The sequence below is a fragment of the Eriocheir sinensis genome, chromosome 8 (genome assembly GCF_024679095.1).
Source record: "Eriocheir sinensis breed Jianghai 21 chromosome 8, ASM2467909v1, whole genome shotgun sequence".
In the NCBI taxonomy this organism is placed as follows: Eukaryota; Metazoa; Arthropoda; class Malacostraca; order Decapoda; family Varunidae; genus Eriocheir; species Eriocheir sinensis.
The window spans coordinates 3180908-3205907 of record NC_066516.1 but is presented as its reverse complement, the minus strand read 5'-3'; the positions used below and the strand labels follow the sequence as shown (position 1 = coordinate 3205907).

Genomic DNA, 25000 nt, shown 5'->3' with positions numbered 1-25000 from the left:
TATATAGCACCACCACCACCACCATCACCACCACCACCACCTACCACTTACCTCCACTTTGAAATTGCCGGCTGGAGCACAGAGTTGGCTGAACTGGGCTCCCAAAGATGGCGGCCGAGGTACTTCCGGTTGCCGCACCCGAGTGTTTGGCTCGCGCGCTCTAGGTATATAAATCTGTGGTCCGTATTCATGCGATCTCCTATTTCTATTTTTTTTTTTTTTTCATTTTACGTTCCACTTCTTCCTTTAGTTTGTTGCAGTTTTCTTTCTTCAAATGATTGGTTGGGGGATTGCTGTGGTGATGGCTTCACTTGCCAGCGTTACGATTATAGGCATATGGTCTGAAGTAGTGAGTGGTCCTGGGTTAATTATCGCGTTATGTGTGGCTTTGTTGCTAGATATGACTATGTTGGGAGTTGTGTGTGTGTGTGTGTGTGTGTTCTGAGTGAGGAAGGTTGGGAAACTCGACCCTAGTTGAATTTCTTTTCCATTTTGAATAAGTACTGCAAGAACATTTCCGACTGTGTTATTGTTAGTGTCTCCTAATATAATCTGTGTTTGGCGTTGAGGTTGCCAGTGATGTATGTGGGATGATTGTTGTATAATAGTTTGTAAATGTTTGGGTATGGCAGGTATGGTCTTCTTTGGGGAATGTATGTTGTTGCTATAGACAGTGGTCCTAAAGATGTTCCTATTTCCAGTTCTAATATGTCTGTTACGAAATCATCAGTGAATGTATGTTTAATATTTGTTTTGACGAGAATGGCAGAACCGTCATTTATTTCATTGTTTGTGTTTTTGTGTAAGTGTTGTATCCTTATATGTGTAAGTGCTCATTATTTTTAAGTCCATGGCTTTTTAGGAATATTATATCAGAATTTATTTCTTTATAGGCATTGGTTAGGTTGAGTTGATTGGTTCTCCAGTGTAGAGTGTTGTGGTGCAGTATTTATATTGTTCCTTGTATCCATGATCGTATTATTTTATTTTTTGGTTGCCTTATGTTTGTCCTGTGTGGTGAGTGATGGAGAATTTTCTAAGTGACCAGTTTTTGTTTTCTTAAATGTTTACTCAACTACTATTTTCCAGCATTTTTTTTAATTCGATTTCGTTGTTCATGAGGAGTTTGCAAATCTCCTCTCTGGAGTGGTCTTTGTTAGAGTACGTCCATTTATATGTGCTGTTTTTAATACATCGGTTAGTTTTTCCAGGTTTAATTTTTCTCTTGGTCAACCTGTGCTTTTCTTTGCTATAATTTGGATTCCCAGTTCCTCTGCGTCGGATTTGTTCAATATTAGGCATGTCGTCATCAGAGGATTCTGACTATTCTTCCTCAGCTGGTTCATGTGTGTCCTCTTGGCCTCTATTTTCTACTTTTTTTGTCATCTTTTGTTCTTCTTCAACTTCTACTGTGGGTAAACCTTGCTATTAAACTCTGTGATGTACTTCCTCTGTTTTCATTTCATTCTTTATAGATCTATAACGCTTTCACGAAGAGTATCAGCACACTCTACAGCAGTGAGTTTCTCAGGAGGAGGAAACATGGAAACATGGACTAGCAGGCAGCAGAAAGCCTGTTGGCTCATTACTAGGCTGCCTGCGTTCAGTGATTTAATCAATCCGTTTGCCACAGGAGTGGCTTGCAGGGAAGGATTAAAGCACTTGTGCACCTACTCTTGGGAACGTTCAGTTCACTCCCGTTGCAGCAAAGTGGCGATCAATGCGTTTCTTGAAGGAGTTGATGGTCTCTGCGCTAACCACTTCTGCAGGAAGGCTGTTCCAGTGGCGAACAACTCTATTCGAGAAATAACTCCTGCCAATGTCGGTATTGCATCGCTTTGCTTGAACTGTTTTTCCGTTGTTTCTTGTTCTCAGGTTAGTTTGTAGCGTGAAGAGTTTGGAGTGATCAACGTTGCTGAGCTTGTTCAGGTACTTAAAGACTTGTATCATGTCTCCCCGCAGTCGTCTCTTTTCCAACGTGAAGAGGTTGAGTCGCTCGAGTCGTTCTTCATAGGGTTTCGTCCTCAGTGATGGTATCATCTTCGTGGCGCGGCGCTGTACTCTCTCAAGTAATTCAATGTCTTTCCTGTACTTAGGAGACCAGAATTGCACGGTGTATTCCAGGTGGGGCCTTACCAGCGAATTATACAAGGATAACATAACTCCCGGCGTCTTGTATTCGAAGTTCCTCGATATGAACCCAAGCATTGTATTGGCTTTCTTACAGGCGGACTTGCAGTGTTTTGTTTGTTTCAAGTCACTGCTGATGGTGACCCCGAGGTCTCTTTCCTCTTGCACAACATGTAGTGGTTCGCCACCCATGTGGTGTATGTGGTTGCTGTTTCTGGATCCGATATGCATTACTTTACATTTGGTAGTGTTGAAGGACATCTGCCATTTTTCTGACCAACGAGTGATCTGGTCCAGGTCTCTCTGGATAATTTCGCAGTCTGCCGTCGTGAGGTCCTTACCACCCAACTTTTTGTAGACTTCAAATTTTGAAAGATTGTATTTTAATCCTAGTTCTAGGTCGTTGATATATATGATGAAAAGTATGGGTCCCAGCACTGACCCTGTGGCACTCCACTTGTGACCGGGAGCCACTCGAGGCCTGTCCGTTGAGTACAACTCGTTGTTTTCTTTCAGTGAGCCAGTCTTTGATCCACGCTGTCAGATCGTCGCCTAATCCCGCCGACTTAAGTTTCTTGAGGAGTCTTTCATGGCACTTTGTCAAAGGCTTTCTGAAAGTCTAGATATATAACATCACTGGGGATATGATTATCCCAGTTTTCATAGATACCTTGGAAGAAGTCCAATAAATTGGTTAAGCATGAGCGCTTGTTCCTGAAACCGTGCTGAGCATCGGAAATGATGTTGTTGTCTTCAAAGAACCTAACGAGTTTGTCTCTGATGATCTTCACGAGTATTTTTCCCGCCACTGAGGTCAAGCTGATTGGTCTGTAGTTTAGGGCCACACTTTTGTCTCCCTTTTTGTAGATCGGTGTTACGTTCGCTTGTTTCCAGTCTTTCGGGACTTTGTTTTGTTGTAGTGACAGATTGTAGATGGCGGTGAGTGGCTTGAGGATTTGCTGCTTGAGTTCCTTGAGCAGCCTGGGTGACAAGTCGTCGGGTCCGGTAGACTTGTTTGTCTCGAGTTTGTCTAGGTACTTTTTCACATCCCGTTCGTCGATTGTACCAATTTCTAGGGGAGTGATTCCCATCGGTGGGGAAGGGCTCTCGGGTACGGACTGGGTATTCTCGACCGTGAACACAGACGCGAAGTTCCTGTTTAGGATTTCGACCATTTGTCTACTGTCCTTGTTAGGAGGAGGAGGAAGAGGAGGAGGAGGAGGAGGAGGAGGAAGAGGAAGAGGAAGAGGAGGAGGAGGAGGAGGAGAAAAGGGTAACAAAAGGAAACAGAAGAAAAACAAGAATGAAACCGAAAGGGGAAAGGCCCTCTTGATTAATCCTACTCTCCTCCTAGCGGGAGCAACGATATTTCATTTACTTTTGATTGTATTTCCTGGTACTCATTTGGCAAGCCATTCTTTCAGGTATTGCGTGGAGTAGGTAGGGAGACACCTACCGAAACGGGCGCAAGCCACTCCCGGTGAGGTATATACGGGAAGCGAGGAGGGTGCTGAAGCCCTCCAAAGACCCTTTCTGTGTCCTCACTATCTGTTTCGCTATGGGCTCATCTACACCAGGGAGCAGTTCGGCATGCTCTAAAGACAAATCCTCTTACTTTCCACACCACACTACATCCACGCAACACACACATCACTTCCCCCAAAATTTTCAAAATTCAACATGGCTAATCATAACCCTGCCTCGGAGTCCTCGTCTGGGGGTGGGGGGGTGGGGGGGGAGACCACAAATGCCCCAAGAGCGGACTCCACTTTCCAGGGCCGGATCCAGACCGATGCCATCGTTGCCATAGCATCGGTCAGTCTGAGATCACCGATGCGGACATCGGTTAGATTTTGCCGCCAAAATCCAACATATTCCCTAGCCGGTCCGCAAATTATTCTGTTAAGCAGAAATTGGATGTTTTATTGCGATGAAAAATATATCAATGGTAACACGAAATTACTTAGTATAATAAAATGTAATATTTTGAGTCCGTGGTGCGTAGTACATAATAATAGTATATACTTGTATTCTCTGGTAATGCGTCACTAGTCAACTACTGCCTTACGTGTACGAGACAGGACACTGGGCTGGACGCGCGGGCCCTGCCACAAACCATCAACTCATAAAGACTGTCGGCCCCGCACACAGAAGCACTGATGTCTGCTGCCTATGTGTACGAGTGTCTTTTTCTTGTTATCCATACTCTTTAATTCTTATGACAGGTGGCCTATGAATAACAATTCTAGTTATAATACAGCAAATAGTGTATATTCGTATAAGTAAACAAAGGCACTTTTATTCGAATACAGTTGCGGATATTTTAAGAACACTTCCTAAGTTCAGCAGTGCTATCTTTAACTCAAGATTTTGTAAAGAATATTTTCATTTACTCAGCTGCTAGGGCCCCAGCGGTCGGCTACCTGCGGCTCTTTGAAGAGACATGTGCGGCTCCTGCCACCTACACCCAAGGACTAAGTTATTGTAGAAAAATGAGAGAGGCAAGACGCGAGGCCTACGAGGAAGATTCCCGTATGATACATGTCCAGTGAGGATTGGAGCCGATAGCACAACTCTCGTACATTGTCGTGGTATTGTCGTGCAATATATGTGACGGGTTTTTTCGGGTCATTGTTGTCTCATTGTCGTGCTAATGCACTGCGTACCTTGTACGAACGTCAACGGAGGGGGTTGCGAAGCGACCGATGGTGCCATGTAACTCCCCGACTTTTCGGCCGGCCACGACATGTCCCGAGAAATTAAGAGCTCCCTTAATTTTTCGGGGCCGCCGGAGAGAGTGCCCCGAGACACCCCGATGCCCTCGACATGACCCTAAAGCCCCGTTCACACTGTGCCGACTCTGGGCCACGACAACCCACGACTCTAGGGTACACGAGGTCCTGGGTGTTGATGTGAAAGGGTGGGGGATGTCTTGAAAGAGGTCTTGAGACTGTTGCTGAATGCTGCGCCGACGTCGTGACGAGAGTCTGGAGTCGTGAGGCCGTGAGGGTTAGCGCAAAAAAAGTATTTCATGCTAAACTTTCACGAAAAGAGTCGGCAAGAGTCTGGACCAACCGTCACTTCCGGTTGAGGTCTGAGGGAGGTCGGGGGCAGTCGTCAAGACTGTCGTCAACAGTCTTGGCTTGTCTTAAAGTCAGTCGTGACGACTGTCAAACCATTTTTCAAATTTTTACCGTTTCCTGTCGGCACAGTCGTCTGTGCCGACTGCTCAAGAATGATGAGGGACTGTCGTGACGACAGTCTTCGCCTAATGAAGGACGTTCGTGATGACTGTCGGCTCAGAAATATTGGCTAACACTGCCGCCATCAAGATATTTTTATTTTTATTTTGCAATCACAAGCACAATAACAACTTCTGGGCATGGTTACTTTTCGCTGGAACAAACTTGGGAGCCGCACAGTACGCACGCACTCTTTTTGCCTCGATCTCTCTTGTGTTGAATGACACAACTAGGGTTGCCACCCTGGAATGCAACATCTCACTCTCCAATACGGAATGGATCCATATTTAAAGGAACGGGTGGCAACCCTAAAATTTCTCGAGCATGCAATGAGTGACAGCCGCAGCACGCTGCCGGTGGAGGCAAGAGGGAGGGACGTTACGTCGCGTATTTTACACGTATTTTAGGACGAACCTTTGAGAAATTTTACGGGCTGGTTTTGTGATTAACCGAAAAATGCGCTCACTAGAATTTTAAGATACTGATTTTTATCTGCTTGACCATTCAGATAACAAAATACCGTACGGAACAAATGCCGTTCCGTATTGGTTCAAAACGGAACGATACTTTTGATTCTCGAATCCAGAGCGATTCCGTATTTTAAGGAACGGCAAGGCTGCCGCCAAGACAGTCGCGAAGACCGTCAGGAAGACCGTCGGCCAACTCCGTGACAACTTTCAGCCAGCTAGTCGGCCAACCAGTTGACAAACAATCTAGAAGACTGTCGTCAAGACCGGCTGCGACTGTCGGCCAATCGATCGGCAGATTCCTGGTTGTCGTACGTAGACATAGCGCCATTTCAAAAATTTACCGTGGAGACTCGTTTTGAGGCTAGTTGGCAGCATGTCGCAGACATTCTGCCAACTAGTTGGCCGAATGTCCCAGACAGTCGGTAATCATGGTAGCCGACACCAAGACGCCAAAAAATACTTGGAGCGTGGGAGTCGACTTGTCAAATGCAGAAGTCGCTGGGTTGTCGTGGCCCAGAGTCGGCACAGTGTGAACGGGGCTGAATGTGTTCCAATTTTTTCCCATGTCCAGCCGAACACCATCGTAACGGCTTCGGGATCAAAAGTCGGCTAAGTGTGAAGCAGTCCTTAGCTATCGTTAAGGCTGCTTCACACTTAGCCGACTTTTGATCTCGAAGCCGTTACGATGGTGCCCGTCTGGGCATCGTGAAAAAAATCAGAACGCCATAGGGGCATGTCGCGGGCATCGGGGTGTCTCGGGGCACTCTCTCCGGCGGTCCCGAAAAATTAAGGGAGCTATTAATTTCTCGGGAAATGTCGTGGCCGGCCGAAAAGTCAGGAGTAACATGGCACCATCGGTCGCTTCGCAACGCCTTCCGTTGACGTTCGTACAAGGTACGCAGTGCATTAGTAAGACAATGAGACAACAATAACCCGAGAAAAACCGTTACATATATAGTGCGACAATACCACGACAATGTACGAGAGTTGTACCTAGCTTCCACGACCCCGTACTCTCTACGGTCATGGACCGATAGTGAGCCGACATTAGGATTAGTTACCCCTATAAAGTTGTTGAAAATGAGTGTTAATGAAACTTGAGAAAACGTAAGGATCGATATATGGTATACTAATATTTCTTAGTACCTTTTTTTTAACATATTTCTCAAATATTTCTATTACTGAATTTACTGTATAATATTTGCCAACTCAACAGCTGCCTCATTTAATTACATATCCTTAGCAATCAAAAAAGCGCAAAATCTGACTATGAATGCGTGACATGATTAATAAGTAATGGTTTTCTAATACATTTTACATAGAGAGAGAAAAACCAGATTGTACACGCGGTGCACAGTGGGTAAAACAAATGCTTAGTGAGCTATCCTTATAGTATATAATCCTTGGACACTAGCATCGCCGCTTCACAAGCCGTCAACACCTCCACGCCCCACGTGGTGCCACTGCCTTGCTCTGCTGCCCTGCCTTGCCCTTCTGCCCTGCCCTGCTGCCCTCATCTACCCTTCCCTTCACCATGTTCAAGCCCAAGAACGCGAAGAACGACATCGTCATCGAGTTGGAGGATTCGGCAGATATCCTACCTCCTACCTAGGACCAGGAGGATGTCCTTCGCCAGAACCTGGACGGTTTGCCAGAGGACCTGTCCCTGGGTGCCTCCCAGGAGACGCACGTCACTCCTTTAAATACGGGGCGGCCAGGTGGGGAGCCTCCGGAGCTGATGCCACTACGATCATCGGCTGGCTGTCTTGGCGGGTACGTATGGATGTTTGGCGTTATACGTTGTACCCACGTGAGGTGTTCGGCTCGACAGGAAAAAATCGACCTACAAACCCGGCACGAACTTAGTGGCGCCCTCGTCTTGCGTTCGGCTTAGGCTCGGTAGTGTACATAGTAGGTACGTGACGGTGTCGGTTAGTTCGGGGTAAATATCGTGGTGCTTGCGTGGCATCTCGTGATGCCATCGGATGGATTAGTTAGAGTAATAGTAGAGGGGCAAGGACAGCATATACCACAGCGAACACTTAGAAAAGAAAACAATGATCCTAAGTGGATGACTCGTGGACTAAAACACGAGATTGGGTTAAAGAAGGGAATTTATCAGAAAATAAAGAATGGTGAAACACATCTCAGGGGCCGGTACGTCGAACTATCTAGATTAGTTAAGAAAAACACCAGGATAGCAATAAGGAACTATGAGATCAAAGTAGCAAATGAGGCGAAAAGTAATCCTAAGGGCTTCTTTCAGATGTATAGAACAAAAACACGGGAGAAAATTGGACCGCTGAAAATAAACACAGGGGAGCTAGTAGAAAATTACGAAAATATGAGCACATTGTTGAACGACTACTTCCTTTCAGTAATCACACAGGAGGATCGAACGACTATACCGGAAAGTGTTCAGGTGTACGAGGGCGGGGATGGCGACAAATTGAGGGATATAATTATTACCAGGCAAATAGTTCAGGATGAGATAGATAAGCTTAAGAAGAACAAGTCGCCAGGTCCTGACGGGATATTTCCGAGGGTATTAAAGGAAGTAGGTAATGTACTCAGTGACCCACTAACCGACATCTTTAAGATGTCGGTAAATACTGGCTATGTGCCGAGCCAAGGGGGACAGGTCAGTTGCTTCAAACTATCGCCCAATTAGCTTAACATCGGTTATAGGCAAGATGCTGGAGTCCATAATAGCCAGGAACATTCGGGAGCATTTAGAGAAACATAGCTTAATTCACGACTCGCAGCATGGGTTCACAAAACGTAGGTCATGCCTCACCAATCTCTTGTCCTTCTACAATAAAGTATTTGAGGCGGTTGACAGAGATGAAAATTATGATGTAATCTATCTTGATTTTAGTAAAGCGTTTGACAACGTCCCTCACCAACGACTGTTGCTTAAATTACTGGCTCACGGAGTAGAGGGTAAAGTTTTGAACTGGGTCAAGGCGTGGCTTAGCAATAGGAAGCAAAGAGTGCAAATCAATGGTAAAAGATCTGACTGGGGATGTGTTACGAGTGGGGTCCAACAAGGTTCGGTATTAGGTCCACTTTTGTTTATTATTTATATCAATGACTTAGATACAGGAATTAGTAGTGATGTTAGTAAATTTGCAGATGATACCAAGATCGGTAGAGTAATTGAGTCGGATCAGGACGCTAGTATTCTCCAGGGTGAACTCAACAGATTGTATGACTGGGCGGATAAATGGCAGATGGAGTTCAATGTAGGGAAGTGCAGTATTCTGAGTGTAGGTAGGAACAACCCCTCACATAACTATTGCTTAAATGACACTCTCATAAGCAGGTCTGGGTGCGAGAGGGATTTAGGGGTCTTAGTGAGCTCTGATCTCCGTCCAAGGGCACAATGCATTCAAGCTAGAAATCGAGCTAATAGGGTACTGGGATTTATTTCAAGGAGCGTAAGCAACAGAAGCACCGAAGTCTTCCTCAAACTATATTTAGCATTAGTTAGACCTCATCTTGACTATGCGGTTCAGTTCTGGTCACCTTACTATATAATGGATATCAAAATGTTAGAATCGGTGCAGAGGAGGATGACTAAGATGATTCAGGGGTTGAGAAACTTGCCATACGAGGAAAGACTCAAACAGTTAAACTTGCATTCTCTAGAAAGGCGAAGGGTGCGTGGAGACATGATCGAGGTTTATAAATGGATGAAGGGCTATAATAAGGGAGACAATCATAAGGTTTTGTTGGTAAGAGAACCGGGTAGGACACGAAGTAAAGGGTTTAAACTGGATAAATTCAGATTCAACAGGGACATAGGCAAAACTTGGTTTACTAACAGGGTGGTGGATGAGTGGAATAGGCTTAGCAGTCATGTGGTGAGTGTCAATACAATCGTCACATTCAAAAATAGACTAGATAAATTCATGGACAGCGATATTAGGTGGGGTTAGATACACGGGAGCTTAGGGTCAAAGAGCTGCCTCGTACAGGCCTACCGGCCTCTTGCAGACTCCTGTGTTCTTATATTCTTATGTTCTTACGTCTTCGGTTGGCCTTCGTACAAGCTTCGTACGACGTACGTAAAGCCTGCGTGCCAATCTCGTACTGGCAAAAAAAAAAAAAAAAAAAAAAAAACAGTTAAAAATCGCCCCAATCTTGTCGAACTCAAAAGTCGGCGACTTCGGGGACATCGTAGCCAAAAGTCGTATAAGTGTGAAGCAGGCTTTACCTTGAGGGGTGGGACGTTACGTCGCGTACTTGACACGTATTTTATGACGACCCTTGTCAAATAGCTACACAATTTACGGACCGGTTTAGTGAATGACCGAAAAATGCCCTCACTACAATTTTGAAATACTGAATTTTATATGTTTAACCATGCAACAAATGGCGTTCCGTATTGGATCAAAACGGAACACAACGTTTCACTCTTCAACACGGAACGAAACAGTATTTTAGGGAACGGGTGACGACTTTATTCACATCATACATATCCAAGAGCAAGATCCTATCCACACAGTGGCGCATCAACAGTGCTATAGTAAGGGCCATACCATTGGGAAATGATAGTAAGGGCTGAGGTTAAGCGTTCTGCAGCCTCCAGCCTGGAGTCATGTAATTCCTGTTGAGAGGGTCTTCTGTTGAAAAAAGTTGAATAATGCAGAGTGGAGTCATCAGCGTATGAGTGGATAGGACAGTTTGTTATGGAAAGAAGATTATTTATGAATAACAGGAAGAGAGTGGGTGATAGGACAGAGCCTGTGGAACACCACTGTTAATAGGTTTAGGGGAAGAACAGTGACCGTCTACCACAGCAGAGATAGAACGGCCGGAAAGGAAACTAGAGATAAAGGAACAGAGAGAAGGATAGAATCCGAAAGAGGGCAGTTTAGAAAGCAAAGACTTGTGCCAGACTCTATCGAAGGTTTTCGATATGTTTAGCGCAACTGAGAAAGTTTCACCGGAACGGCTAAGAGAGGATGACCAAGAATCAGCTAAGAGAGCAAGAAGATCACCAGTAGAACGCCCCATTGGAAACCCATACTAGCGATCAGATAGAAGGTTAGAATCCTCCTCCTCCTCGACCATCTCCGATCTCCCCGCTTCCCACCCCTCCTTCTCCTCTTCTTCCTCCTCTTCCTCCTCCTCCTCCTCGCCTTCCTCTTCCGTCCCCCCTCTCCCCTCTCCCTGCCCACCCTCCTCCTCCTCCTCTCCCTCTTTCTCCTCCTTGTCCTCCGCCTCTTCGCTCGTCCCTCCCTCCCACACCTGTCCTTCACCTTCCCCTTTCCCCTCTTCCTCCTCCCTCTCCTCGTCCGTCCCTCCCGCCCCCACCTCACTCTCCCTTTCACCTACTCCTCCTCCTCCTCCTCCTCCTCCTCCTCCTCCTCCTCCGCCTCCACCTCGCCTTCCTCTTCCGTCCCCTCTCCCCTCTTCCCGCCCACTCTCCTCCTCCTCCTCCTCCCTCTTTCTCCTCCTTGTGCTCGGCCTTTTGGCTCGTCCGTCCATCCAACACCTTTCCCTTACCTTCCCTTTCCCCTCTTCCTCCTCCCTCTCCTCGTCCGTTCCTCCCTCCACCACCTCACCCTCCCTTTCTCCTTCTTCCTCTTCCTCCTCCTCCGCCTTTCCACCTTCCACCTCTTCCACAAATTCTCCTCGTTCTTCACCGCAGGTCCCTCCCTCCTTCCCGCTCTCCCTCCCCTTCACCCCCCTCCTGGCCCCTTCCGACCGTCGGGTTCTTGTTGTTGGTGATAGTCAGGTTCGTTATGTTGACAGGTATTTTGCTCCAAGGATAAGAACAGGACGAGGGTTTGTTTCCCAGGGGCAGGGGTGGGCCATATATCAGACAGAATTGAGGCGTGTATGGCAAGCGAGGGATCGAACCCCATTGTCTTTCTCAGCTGTGGCGGAAACGACGTTTCTCGTGTGCCAAGCGAGGACCTTCTCAGGCGTTTTAGAGAATTGTTAGGCAGGATACGTGACGCTGGTGGGTCGCCAGTAGTGTGTGGCGTCCTGCCAAGGAGGGGCGTTGGCGATGGATGGCTGTCCAGGGCGATAGCAGTGAACAGCAGACTTGCTGAGCACTGCGGGCGCAATGGGTGGCTGTTCGTCGACAATTGGGACCTCTTCTTTGGCAACGACGCCTCTACGCCCGTGACAGGATACACTTGACGTTCAAGGGTGTTGAGGCTCTCTCAGACTCCCTTGAGCGAGCACTTGGTACCCTGAGGGATTTTTTAGTATAGGCGAGGGGGGGAGGAGTAATGGGAGCAATGGGAGGAGTAATGGGAGGGGACATCTAGCTCATAATATAACCAGGCAGCTTAGAAGTAATTCTAGGGGAGTAACAGAGGACGGGCTAAGAATCTTCTATACTAACAGCAGGAGCCTCAGAAACAAGATAGACTTACTAAGGGGTGAAGCTTGTTCAGAAAATTTTGACATAATAGCGATCACTGAGACATGGATAGACACTGCTAATAGAAATTTTAGATCAGAATTTGAAATAACGGGTTATCAGATGTTTCACAAAGACAGAAGGGGCAGAAAGGGAGGTGGAGTTGCGCTATATGTTAAAGACTCACTTAAATGTTTAGTTAACAATTCAGTCAAAACTAACATGGATTCAGAATCAGTTTGGGTGGACGTTTACAAAGGGAAAGAAAAACTAACTCTAGGAGTTATATACAGGCCACCCAACCTTAACAGGCAGGACACGAGTATATTACTACAGGAGATTGGCAGGGCGAGTATGAGTAGAAAAGTCTGCGTAATGGGGGTCTTTAATTATAGGAATATAGACTGGGAAGATCTAGTGGGTGATCTGGAAGCCGAGGACTTTCTTGAAGTTATACAAGATAATTTCCTCAAGCAGGTAGTTACTGAGCCTACCAGAGGAGATAATATATTAGACTTAGTCCTAACCAATAATGGGAACTTGCTACGTGAGTTGGAGGTGGGCGGAGAGTTAGGAAATAGTGATCACAGAACGGCTTGTTTTAGCTTAGACTGGGCGGTAACCCGCGAACCAAACCCAGTGTTAGTGCCAGATTTTAGAAGAGCAAATTACGAGGGGCTTCGAAGACATCTTGAAGGGGTAAACTGGGATAATTTAGGGATTCATGAGGGCCAGAACTGCGGATTGGAGAGCCAGGAGAACCAGGTAGAAATGTCTTACAATAATTTAGTTAGAGTAATTAGTAGAGGGGCAAGAACAGCATATACCACAGCGAACACTTAGAAAAGAAAACAATGATCCTAAGTGGATGACTCGTGGACTAAAACACGAGATTGGGTTAAAGAAGGGAATTTATCAGAAAATAAAGAATGGTGAAACACATCTCAAGGGCCGGTACGTCGAACTATCTAGATTAGTTAAGAAAAACACCAGGATAGCAAAAAAGAACTATGAGATCAAAGTAGCAAATGAGGCGAAAAGTAATCCTAAGGGCTTCTTTCAGATGTATAGAACAAAAACACGGGAGAAAATTGGACCGCTGAAAACAAACACAGGGGAGCTAGTAGAAAATTACGAAAATATGAGCACATTGTTGAACGACTACTTCCTTTCAGTATTCACACAGGAGGATCGAACGACTATACCGGAAAGAGTTCAGGTGTACGATGGCGATAAATTGAGGGATATAATCATTACCAGGCAAGTAGTTCAGGATGAGATAGATAAGCTTAAGAAGAACAAGCCGCCAGGTCCTGACGGGGTATTTCCGAGGGTATTAAAGGAGTTAGGTGATGTACTCAGTGACCCACTAACCAACATCTTTAAGATGTCGGTAAATACTGGCTATGTGCCGAGCCTATGGAAAGTAGCTAATGTGACGCCGATTTTTAAAAAGGGGGACAGGTCAGTTGCTTCAAACTATCGCCCAATTAGCTTAACATCGGTTATAGGGAAGATGCTGGAGTCCATAATAGCCAGGAACATTCGGGAGCATTTAGAGAAACATAGCTTAATTCACGACTCGCAGCATGGGTTCACAAAAGGTAGGTCATGCCTCACCAATCTCTTGTCCTTCTACAATAAAGTATTTGAGGCGGTTGACAGAGATGAAAATTATGATGTAATCTATCTTGATTTTAGTAAAGCGTTTGACAAAGTTCCTCACCAACGACTGTTGCTTAAATTACAGGCTCACGGAGTAGAGGGTAAAGTTTTGAACTGGGTCAAGGCGTGGCTTAGCAATAGGAAGCAAAGAGTGCAAATCAATGGTAAAAGATCTGACTGGGGATGTGTTACGAGTGGGGTCCCTCAAGGTTCGGTATTAGGTCCACTTTTGTTTATTATTTATATCAATGACTTAGATACAGGAATTAGTAGTTATGTTAGTAAATTTGCAGATGATACCAAGATCGGTAGAGTAATTGAGTCGGATCAGGACGCTAGTATTCTCCAAGGTGAACTCGACAGATTGTATGACTGGGCGGATAAATGGCAGATGGAGTTCAATGTAGGGAAGTGCAGTATTCTGAGTGTAGGTAGGAACAACCCCTCACATAACTATTGCTTAAATGACACTCTCATAAGTAGGTCTGGGTGCGAGAGGGATTTAGGGGTCTTAGTGAGCTCTGATCTCCGTCCAAGGGCACAATGCATTCAAGCTAGAAATCGAGCTAGTAGGGTACTGGGATTTATTTCAAGGAGCGTAAGCAACAGAAACCCCGAAGTCTTCCTCAAACTATATTTATCATTAGTTAGACCTCATCTTGACTATGCGGTTCAGTTCTTGTCACCTTACTATAGAATGGATATAAAAATTTTAGAATCGGTGCAGAGGAGAATGACTAAGATGATTCATGGGTTGAGAAACTTGCCATACGAGGGAAGACTCAAACAGTTAAACTTGCATTCTCTAGAAAGGCAGAAGGTGCGTGGAGACATGATCGAGGTTTATAAATGGGTGAAGGGCTTTAATAAGGAGACATTCATAAGGTTTTGTTGGTAAGAGAACCGGCAGGACACGAAGTAAAGGGTTTAAACTGGATAAATTCAGATTCAACAGGGACATAGGCAAAAATTGGTTTACTAACAGGGTGGTGGATGAGTGGAATAAACAGTCATGTGGTGAGTGCCAATACAATTGACAAATTCAAAAATATACTATAAAAATTAATGGAAATCGATATTATGTGGGGTTAGATACACGGGAGCATAGGGTCAAAGGCTGCCTCGTACAGGCCTACCGGCCTCTTGTGAACTCCTGCGTTCTTATGTTCTTATGTTCTTAAGAGAGAGAGAGGGGGAAAGGAGGCAAGCCATACCACACATTAAAAGGAATAGTGATATTTTGATGTCTAGAGATGGTGTCTCAATCATCGTCAGCCCTGATTAACAAGGGAAGAGGAATACAGGGCCGAGGAGGGTAGGGGGGAAGGAAGGGAGGAGGACGGATAAAAGGATGGTAATACAAAACCAGTCTTGTGTCTCGATAATTCGACTTTTTATCTCTTGCAAAGCTTTTCATTATTTTCCTTTTCTTTCTTTGTCATGGAAGAAAGATCGTTGCAGTCAGTCATGGCGAGAGATTTACCGTTGTTGTTTTTGTTATCGTTGTTGTTGGGTGTTATTGTTCTTCTTGCTCTTGTTAATCATTGCTGTTGTTTATGCTTATGTATTGATAGTAGTAGTGGCAGGTTGTAGTAATTTACCAGTAGTAGTAGTAGTAGTAGTATATATATAGTAGTAGTAGTAAGTATTATCTTATCTTTTGTCTATTTCCTCACTTACCTCCTTTACTCTTTTCCATTACACTTTTAAACCCCGCACCATCTTTTCTACACACACACACACACACACACACACACACACACACACACACACCCTCCTCCTGAAGCGTACAAAACACACCCTCCCTGAAATAAAGCTAAAAAATCCATCTTTGCATCGTTGTATCCACAGGCTTTTTTCCCTTCATTATATGACCTCATTAATCATTTTCTCTCCCTCCGCCTCGCGCTTCGTTATAATTATTCTCAGATTTTTTATCTCAGTTCATTTATTTTTTTTCTTTTACGTGATCATCATTTTTTGCCTCGTCGCATTTGCGGCTATCATTTGCTTAATAATATATGTCATCAAGGGGTTTAATGTGCTAAAATATATTTATATACTGTTTTATTGCCGAGAAGAATGAGGTCAGTAAAGCAGGAAGGTTCGTTTAGTGGTGCGAGGGGGAATAACGGAAATGTGGTGGTGATGTTGATGCAGCTACTACTACTACTACTACTACTACTACCACTACTACTACTACTACTACTACATAAATGATGCACCTCCACTATGTTTATTTTCCCGACACACTTAGTCATGGGGCTCCCATGGTTGAGTCATTAGCCCCAAATCTGTTCGCTAATGACTGTTGGCATCCAACCATATCCTAATACTACCTAGAACTAAATCACCTATCATCCTATTATTACGTCCAGATCCCCTTTCTTTCCCTACTCAAGTCACTCCCGACCCACCCTAATAGTCACTCCTCCCATCCACTGCGTGGCCTTCCACTAGTCCATATTGGAGATCATTGGGCGGCTTTGGAACAAGAGTGTCTGGTGCCCTAAGAGAACATGGGATGGCCGACACAATTGGGCAGGAGAACGAAGAGCTGAAACACCTCATCCAGGCGACAACGTGGCTCCTTGACTGATGCTTCTTTTCTGAGAGATTAGTTTCCGCAGGCGACTGCGTAGAAGCATTGGGCCTGGGATTCCCCATCCGCCGGATAATGGGTGAAGACGAGGGGTTGAAACACGCCCTGATCCATATTTGGATTCTTTCACCGTACTTGCTGTCTTCTCCTGGTCTCCGTTCCTGTGGTACGGGCGGCTTGCGGGGAGCAGCTCACGGCAGCCATCAGGTCCAAACATGCGGATGTCCATGGAACGCCCGCTGTCCCGCGCACCCAGAATCCGCGGGCACTTTCATCAGCCCGTGCCTCCTGTGAGGGTATTGGCTGTCTCTAGCCACCGAAGGTGTTCGCCGTCCAGGGAAGCAGTTATAAACTTTCGGTAGTGACGATCTTGCGCATACCTCCCTAGCATGCTGGCTGTCCCAAGATCCCTCACTTCATCAGTGTCGAATACAGACGAAGCCTCCTTTTTACATGTCATGGTGTGGGTGACTGTCATTTGGTGATCCACATGCACAGAGATCAGGCCAGTCCTTCAATCGGCCAGCCATTTTCTCAGGAAGCAATGGCGTCGACAAATTCTTGTTTGTTGAGGGCTGAAGCCCTTTGCTCTGATTGGTAATGACGTTAGCCAGTTAGAGGCGCCTGCCTCCTGTCGCTGTGTGTATTTTCTACCCATTTCTGTGGACCCAGGTGGTGTGTAAACGGTCCAAGCTCGTCTTTTTTTGGGCCCTGTTGCCTTCTGAGATTTTATTTTAATATCTCTTATTTCCTGTTTTGGTCTATTATCTCGCCCTCTGCCTCCCCAGGCAGCTATGATCCTGTTGATGCGTGACTTGGTAAAGGCTGATGGAGTTTTGGTTTCCTTATCGAAAGCCAGCTTCTCAGGGTTGGTGATCCCCATCCCACCCAGTCTTGGGAAGAGTGCTAGCATATCATCCCTCTCCTCCTCCCCAAAGCATGAGATTTCACTAGCGCCAGCAAAGAATACAATCTTGACGGCATTTTTCCAGTGGTCGGAGGTGGACTGATTACTGCCGGGACCCGGTGCGCGCATCAGGAACGTCCACCGATGTTGGATGCCAAATGGTGTACGCTGAATAGGCAGCGATGTGGCTCAGTCTTGGCAATGGCAGAACAAAGCTTCCTATTTCACCTTCACCCATTCAGCTACTTCGTCCTCCCGTACTCCTTCTTATATACCTCTGTCCCGATCCACTGCACCTAAGTGTCGTTGTCCGTCTTTTGTCACCCAATGACGCCACTTCACTCTAAAAGTTTCTGCGGCATGGTGCATAATGTTCCCAGGTTTTGACAATAAGGAAAGACTTGGTGGCGTTAGGGATGTATCCTATCTCCAGGGCCAAGCGGCGGTGTTCACAGTGTCCCTACCCTTTTAGAGTCTGAGATTTTACCAGCACCTGGGAGGTCATCCGCACATAAACCACTGTTTCACCCGTGTTTCTGCGAACGCAAATTTTCATTTTGAGGACTGATAGGCCAGGGCGTACATAGCCATAGCTGATATTGGGTCACCTGTGTGTTGTTCCCTCAGATGATTTGAACACTTTCACTTTTCACACTAATAGCTATTTATATATAAGTCGGTCAGAACATCAATACTTCTGCTACTTTAACTGCTACTGCTACTACTACTACTACTATTAACACACCTACTGTACTATACTACTACTACCTACTACTACTATTTACCTACTACTACTACTACTACTAGCCTTACTACTACTGCTTCTCACTACTACTAGTGCTGCACTACTACTACTACCTACTACTACTACTAGTGCCACTACTACTACTACTACTAGAAACATACTACTACTACTACTACTTACTACTACTACTACTACTACTACTACTGCTACTACTACTACTACACTACTACTACTACTACTACTACTACTACCACTACTGCTGCCACTACTACTACTGCTACTACTACTACTACTACTACTACTTACTGCCACTACTTTTTTTTTACAGGCCTCCATGTCTATTGGGGATTGCGTTGGCAGAGCAGTATATTCTCTCATATCCTTTACCACAAAAAAGCAATTCATTGGCCCCACCGCCAATGACTGTGGCCGACAACCATCTTTATTTAATATTACAAAACCTTACTAAACAAATTTTTTAAGCTAACAGAGGCTTGTGGTTGATAAGACTATCAACCACCGTCGCCCTCAAAGTCCAGGTCAGCAATGCGGGTGGACTTTTGGGTGCAGGTGACCTGGTTCTCTCTCAGAGCAGACCAAGGCTGACCTCAGGAGGGAGAAGGGACAGCCTGCATCTCATCCAGGCACGACCACACTGCCTCTTGGCTGCTGTTTCTTTATCCGCCAGTGTTTCGGCGAGGTCTTGCGTAAGCTCTGCGCCCCTTGATTCATCCCACCTCTGCCGTCGTATGAATACTACCGGGGTGAAGGAGCCCTGGTCCACATTATGTATTCTTTCTTCATATGCTCTGTTCTTCTCTTGTTCGTTTCTTCTGTGGGCTGCATCCAAAGGGTCAGGTCTCTGTGGCAATGGGCCATTTGATCAAAAGATCCTTATGTCAAGAATATGCCCTTTGTCCACGAGTCCAAAACCCTCTGGCGCTGGCACATCCTCATTGCTTCGTTCCGAAATATTAGCGGTGCGTCTGGCAGGAGTGTTCGCCTTGCAGAGGGAGCAACATGGGTTCCTGATCACGTCGTGGCAGACTTCTTTCAGCATCCTGAGCTGTTACGTCTCTTACTTCATCATGTCTCATGCAGACCAGAAACCTCCTCTCTTGCATGTCATGGCATGATTTACTTGCGTTTGGTTGAAGGAGTGAACCTGATTACACATGTTTGAGGAGCCCCATCCACTATTAGCCACCATACCTGAGGGCAAGGGCATCAGTTAGATTCTTTTTGTTTAAGTTGAAACCTTTTGCCCTGATAGGTAGTGTAAGCTAGCCAGTTTGAAGCATGTACTTCCTGTGCAATATACTATACCTACTACTACTACTACTACTACTAACTACTACTACTACTGCCACTACTTATACTACTGCTACTACTAGTACATACTACTACTACTACTACTACTACTACTACTACTACTACTACTACTACTACTACTACTATTGCTTCTACTACTACTACTACTACTACTACTACTACTGCTACCACTACCACCAACAACACCCACACTACTACTACTACTACTACTACTACTACTACTACTACTACTACTACTACTATTGCTTCTACTACTACTACTACTACTACTACTACTACTACTACTACTACCTTTTTTTTTTTACATGGAGAGACAGCTCAAGGGCACAAAAAGTAAACAATAATAAAAAAAAGCCCGCTACTCGCTGCTCCTAAAAAAAACAAAAGGTGGCTGAAAGGAAGATCAAATACAGGAGGAGAGGTGTCCTGATACCCTCCTCTTGAAAGAGTTCAAGTCGTAGGCAGGAGGAAATACAGATGAAGGAAGATTCCAGAGTTTACCAGCGTGAGGGATGAAAGAGTGAAGATGCTGGTTAACTCTTGCATAAGGGGTTTGGACAGTATAGGGATGAGCATGAGTAGAAAGTCGAGTGCAGCAGGGCCGCGGGAGGGGGGGAGGCATGCAGTTAGCAAGTTCAGAAGAGCAGTCAGCGTGGAAATATCGATAGAAGATAGAAAGAGAGGCAACATTGCGGCGGAATTTAAGAGGTAGAAGACTATCAGTATGAGGAGGAGAGCTGATGAGACGAAGAGCCTTAGCCTCCACTCTGTCCAGAAGAGCTGTGGTGGAGCCCCCCACATGAGATGCATACTCCATACGAGGGCGGACAAGGCCCCTGTATATGGACAGCAACTGTGCAGGGGAGAAGAACTGGCGGAGACGGTACAGAACGCCCAGCCTCGAGGAAGCTGATTTAGTAAGAGATGAGATATGAAGTTTCCAGTTGAGATTTTGAGTTAAGGATAGACCGATAATGTTTAGTGTTGAGGAAGGTGATAGCTTGGTGTTGTCAAAGAATAGGGGATAGTTGTTTGGAAGATTGTGTCGAGTGGATAGGTGGAGAAACTGTGTTTTTGAGGCATTGAAGGATACCAGGTTCTTCTTGCCCCAATCGGAAATAATAGTAAGGTCTGAGGCTAAGCGTTCTGCAGTCTCCAGCCTTGAGTCGTTAAGTTCCTGAAGGGTGGGTCTTCTATTAAAAGAAGTTGAATAATGCAGAGTGGAATCATCGGCGTAGGAATGGATAGGACAGTTCGTTTTGGAAAGAAGATCATCAATGAACAACAGAAAAAGAGTGGGAGATAGGACAGAACCCTGTGGGACACCACTGTTAATAGATTTAGGGTAAGAACAGTGACCGTCTACCACGGCAGAAATAGAACGGTCAGAGAGGAAACTGGAGATAAAGGTACAGAGAGAAGGATAGAAACCGTAGGAGGGTAGTTTAGAAAGCAAAGATTTGTGCCAGACCCTATCAAAAGCTTTTGATATGTCCAGCGCAATAGCAAAAGTTTCACCGAAACGGCTAAGAGGATGACCAAGAGTCAGTTAAGAAGGCTAGGAGATCACCAGTAGAACGCCCTTGCGGAACCCATACTGGCGATCAGATAGAAGGTCAGAAGTGGAAAGGTGCTTTTGAATCTTCCGGTTGAGATTGATTCAAAAGCTTTAGAACAAGAAAGTAAAGCAATAGGACGGTAGTTTGAGGATTGGGCGGTCACCCTTCTTAGGTACAGGCTGTTTGAAGGCATACTTCCAGCAAGAAGGAAAGGTAGATGTTGACAGGCAGAGGCGAAAGAGTTTGACCAAGCAGGGTGACAGCACGGAGGCACAGTTTTTAAGGACAATAGGAGGCACTCCATCAGGTCCATAAGGCCTCTGAGGATTGAGGCCAGAGAGGGCATACAAAACACTATTTTGAAGAATCTTTATAACAAGCATAAAATAATCAGAGGGGGGATGAGTAGGAGGAATATGCCCAGAATCGTCCAGGGTGGAGTTTTTAGAAAAAGTTTGAGAAGAGTTCAACCTTAGAGATAGATGAGACCTCAGTGTTGCCGTCAGGACTGAGGAGAGGAGGGAAAGATGAAGAAGTGAAGTTGGAGGAGATGTTTTTGGCTAGATGCCAGAAGTCACGGGAAGCGTTAGAGAAAGCAAGATTTTGGCATTTCTATTAATGAAAGAATTTTGGTTAGTCGGAGAATAGATTTGGCACGATTTCGGGCAGAAATGTAAAGTTCATAATTAGCATTAGTTTGAAGGCTCTGGTACCTTTTGTGAGCTACCTCTCTATCATTGACAGCACGAGAACAAGCGTGATTAAACCAAGGCTTTTTTGCGTGAGGAGTAGAGAAGAACGAGGAATGTATGCCTCCATTCCAGAGACAATCACCTCTGTGATGCGCTGAGCACACACAGAGGGGGCTCTATCCTGGAAGCAATAATCATTCCACGGGAAATCGGAAAAGTACATCCTCAGGTCGTCCCACCGAGCTGAAGCAAAATGCCAGAAGCATCGCCTCTTCGGTGGGTCCAGAGGATGTACAGGAGCGATAGGACAGGATGCAGAAATAAGATTGTGATCGGAGGAGCCCAACGGAGAGAACAGTTTGACAGAATAAGCAGAAGGGTTTGAGGTAAGGAAGAGGTCTAGAATGTTGGGCCGATCTCCAAGACGGTCGGGAATACGTGTAGGGTGCTGGACCAACTGCTCTAGGTCGTTGAGGATAGCAAAGTTGTAGGCTTGTTCACCAGGATGGTCAGTGAAAGAGGATGAAAGCCAAAGCTGGTGGTGAACATTGAAATCTCCTAGGATGGAGATTTCAACGAAGAGAGAGTGGGTCAAGATGTGCTCTACTTTAGAATTCAAATAGTCAAAGAATTTTACATAGTTGGTAGAGTTAGGTGAGAGATAAACAGCACAGATGTATTTAGTAATAGAATGACAATGAAGTCTTAGCCAGATGGTGGAAAATTCAGAAGAGTCAAGGTTGTGGGCACGAGAGCAAGTGATGTCGTTGCGCACGTAGGCGCAACATCCAGCTTTGGATTGAAATTTAGGATAGAGATAGTAGGAGGGAACAGAGTAGAGATTGCTGTCAGTAGCCTCAGAAACCTGTGTTTCGGTAAGGAAGAGAAGGTGAGGTTTAGAGGAGGAGAGATGGATGTTCCACAGAATGAAAATTAGAGCGAAGACCGCGAATGTTGCAGAAATTGAGAAGAAAGAGGTTCGAGGAGTTATCAAGACACCTCTCGGGTCGGCAGCCAGAAGGGGAGGCCTCCCTGGGGGAATTTGTGTCCCCCCCCCCAGGCGGGGACTCCGAGGCTTGGTGTATGTGCGCCATTTTGAAATTTTAATTTTGGGAAAAGGTGTATATGTTGTGTGGATGTAGTGTGGTGTGCATAAAGAGAGGATCTGTCTTTAGAGAGCATGCTGAACTACTCTCCGGTGTTGGTGAGACAATAGGGAAACGGTTAGCGAGGACATGGGAAAGGTCTTTGGAGGGCTTCAGCTCCCTTCTCACCTCCCATATATACCTCACCGGGAGTGGCTTGCGCCCGTTCGGTAGGTGTCTTCCTACCGAACATATATATATATATATATATATATATATATATATATATATATATATATATATATATATATATATATATATATATATATATATATATATATATATATATATATATATATATATATATATATATATATATATATATATATATATATATATATATATATATATATATACATACACATATATATATATATATATATATATATATATATATATATATATATATATATATATATATATATATATATATATATCCCGTGGTCTCGTGGTAGAGTCTCGGCCTTGCGCTTCGGCGTGGTGCCTGGGGCGTCTGGGTTCGAGACCTATCAGTTACCATGGGGGTGGAAAGGTGGGCTCTTTCCGGCACCCTCAGCCCCGTTGTTGGGTCTCCTTGAAAGAATTGGGTATCTCTCTCCCGGCCGTCTGGGGGGTTGTGCGGCATGCTCCGCCTTCCTCCATTGGGGTATATCCCCAACGAAAAAAAAAAAAAAAAAAGTTACATAATACTAAGTCATATAAATTGGTTTATACCTTTCTTACACAAGGATATAACTTAAAGAAGAAGAGTAAAGCATACATGTATAACAAGCAGAACTTATAGGTTATCCGAAGTACACAGTGCAGCAGGAGGTGCTCATTGGTCTCCTCGACGGTCCTGCACCAGGGGCAGTGAGGGTCGGGGGCCAGGTGCAGGCGGTGGAGGTGAGCGCTGAGTCGTGTTTGTCCCAGGCGGAGGCGTGTCAGGTACTCCACGTGTCAAAGGTAAACACTAAACCGGTACCGTGTGTGAAAGGTTTAGTCTTGGTCCTGGGTGTCGATATTACACCAATGCCATCTAGCGAGCCGACGCCAGCTGCTCACAGAGTTTCGTTCAGCGAGGGGGGGGGAAAGATTGCTCCCTCCTGCACGAAGGGGCACGGGCTTTTGCCAAAGGCGGCCCTAGCCGACAGACCGACTCTATCGGCGATCGAAATCTAGCGGACCAAGTCGGTCCGTCGACGAGGACTGGCGTGTCTCTGTGTTTCGTTCAGCTTTCCTGTCTTTCTTTTACAGTCTTTGCGCTAAACACTCTTGACTAAACCTTTCACACACGGTACCGGTTTAGAAATCTGGCAACTCTGTTCCTTTGGTGCCTGCAGTGTAGTATATTTTACCAGTTTAGTGTTGCTTGCCAAAGCCGTGCAACACGGCGGTAGTAGGAGCGGCGCTCTAGGGACCAAGAGGATGGTGGGGAACTCTCGCCTTGAGTGGCCTGACGTCGTAGTTATGGGCTGCTACTTTTTGAGTGTCCTTGGTGTCGGTGTGTGGGTAAGTCTTTATAAGTAGTTAACTGATAAATGTGAAATTTACGAAACAACATACTAGTAAGTAGATTGCGTTGACGTATCCTTTGCTTATTTCAATTATATATATATATATATATATATATATATATATATATATATATATATATATATATATATATATATATATATATATATATATATATATATATATATATATATATATATATATATATATATATATATATATATATATATATATATATATATATATATATATATATATATATATATATATATATATATATATATATATATATATATATATATATATATATATATATATATATATATATATATATATATATATATATATATATATATATATACACACATATGTATGTGTGTGTGTGTGTGTGTGTGTGTGTGTGTGTGTGTGTGTGTACACGTCTGTATTTCCCTCCTGTCGCTTTAGTTTTTCTTGCAAGGCACTGCCACATCGACGACAAGGGTCTGCTTCGCAAGTCACTCAAGTAAAAAAAAAGTTAATTAAAGATAAGTCTTTTCGTATAGACAGGTTAGGATCACTTAGGTTAAAAGTGTAAAAAGAATTGAGCACAAGTAATAACATATCGGCGGAGGTCTCGATAGGCCACTGCA

At 44.9% G+C, this 25000-nt stretch overlaps 1 protein-coding gene across 3 annotated transcripts in view; it reads left to right on the top strand.

The window, feature by feature from the left end:
- LOC126995376 (sodium/glucose cotransporter 5-like) overlaps positions 1–25000 on the top strand; it is a 102095-nt gene that overhangs the window by 16092 nt on the left and 61003 nt on the right. The window contains exon 1 of one of the 3 annotated variants that reach the window (XR_007750221.1): positions 23857–24365. The exons of 1 other annotated variant lie outside the window; for it this stretch is intronic. Coding sequence is in view for 1 of the 2 variants with exons in the window: in XM_050854881.1 (XP_050710838.1) it covers positions 24282–24365 (84 nt within the window). In the remaining variant the exon portion in view is untranslated. Of the gene's footprint in view, positions 1–23856; positions 24366–25000 lie in introns of those variants that run through there. One more of the 3 variants, XM_050854881.1, reaches the window with a different exon arrangement.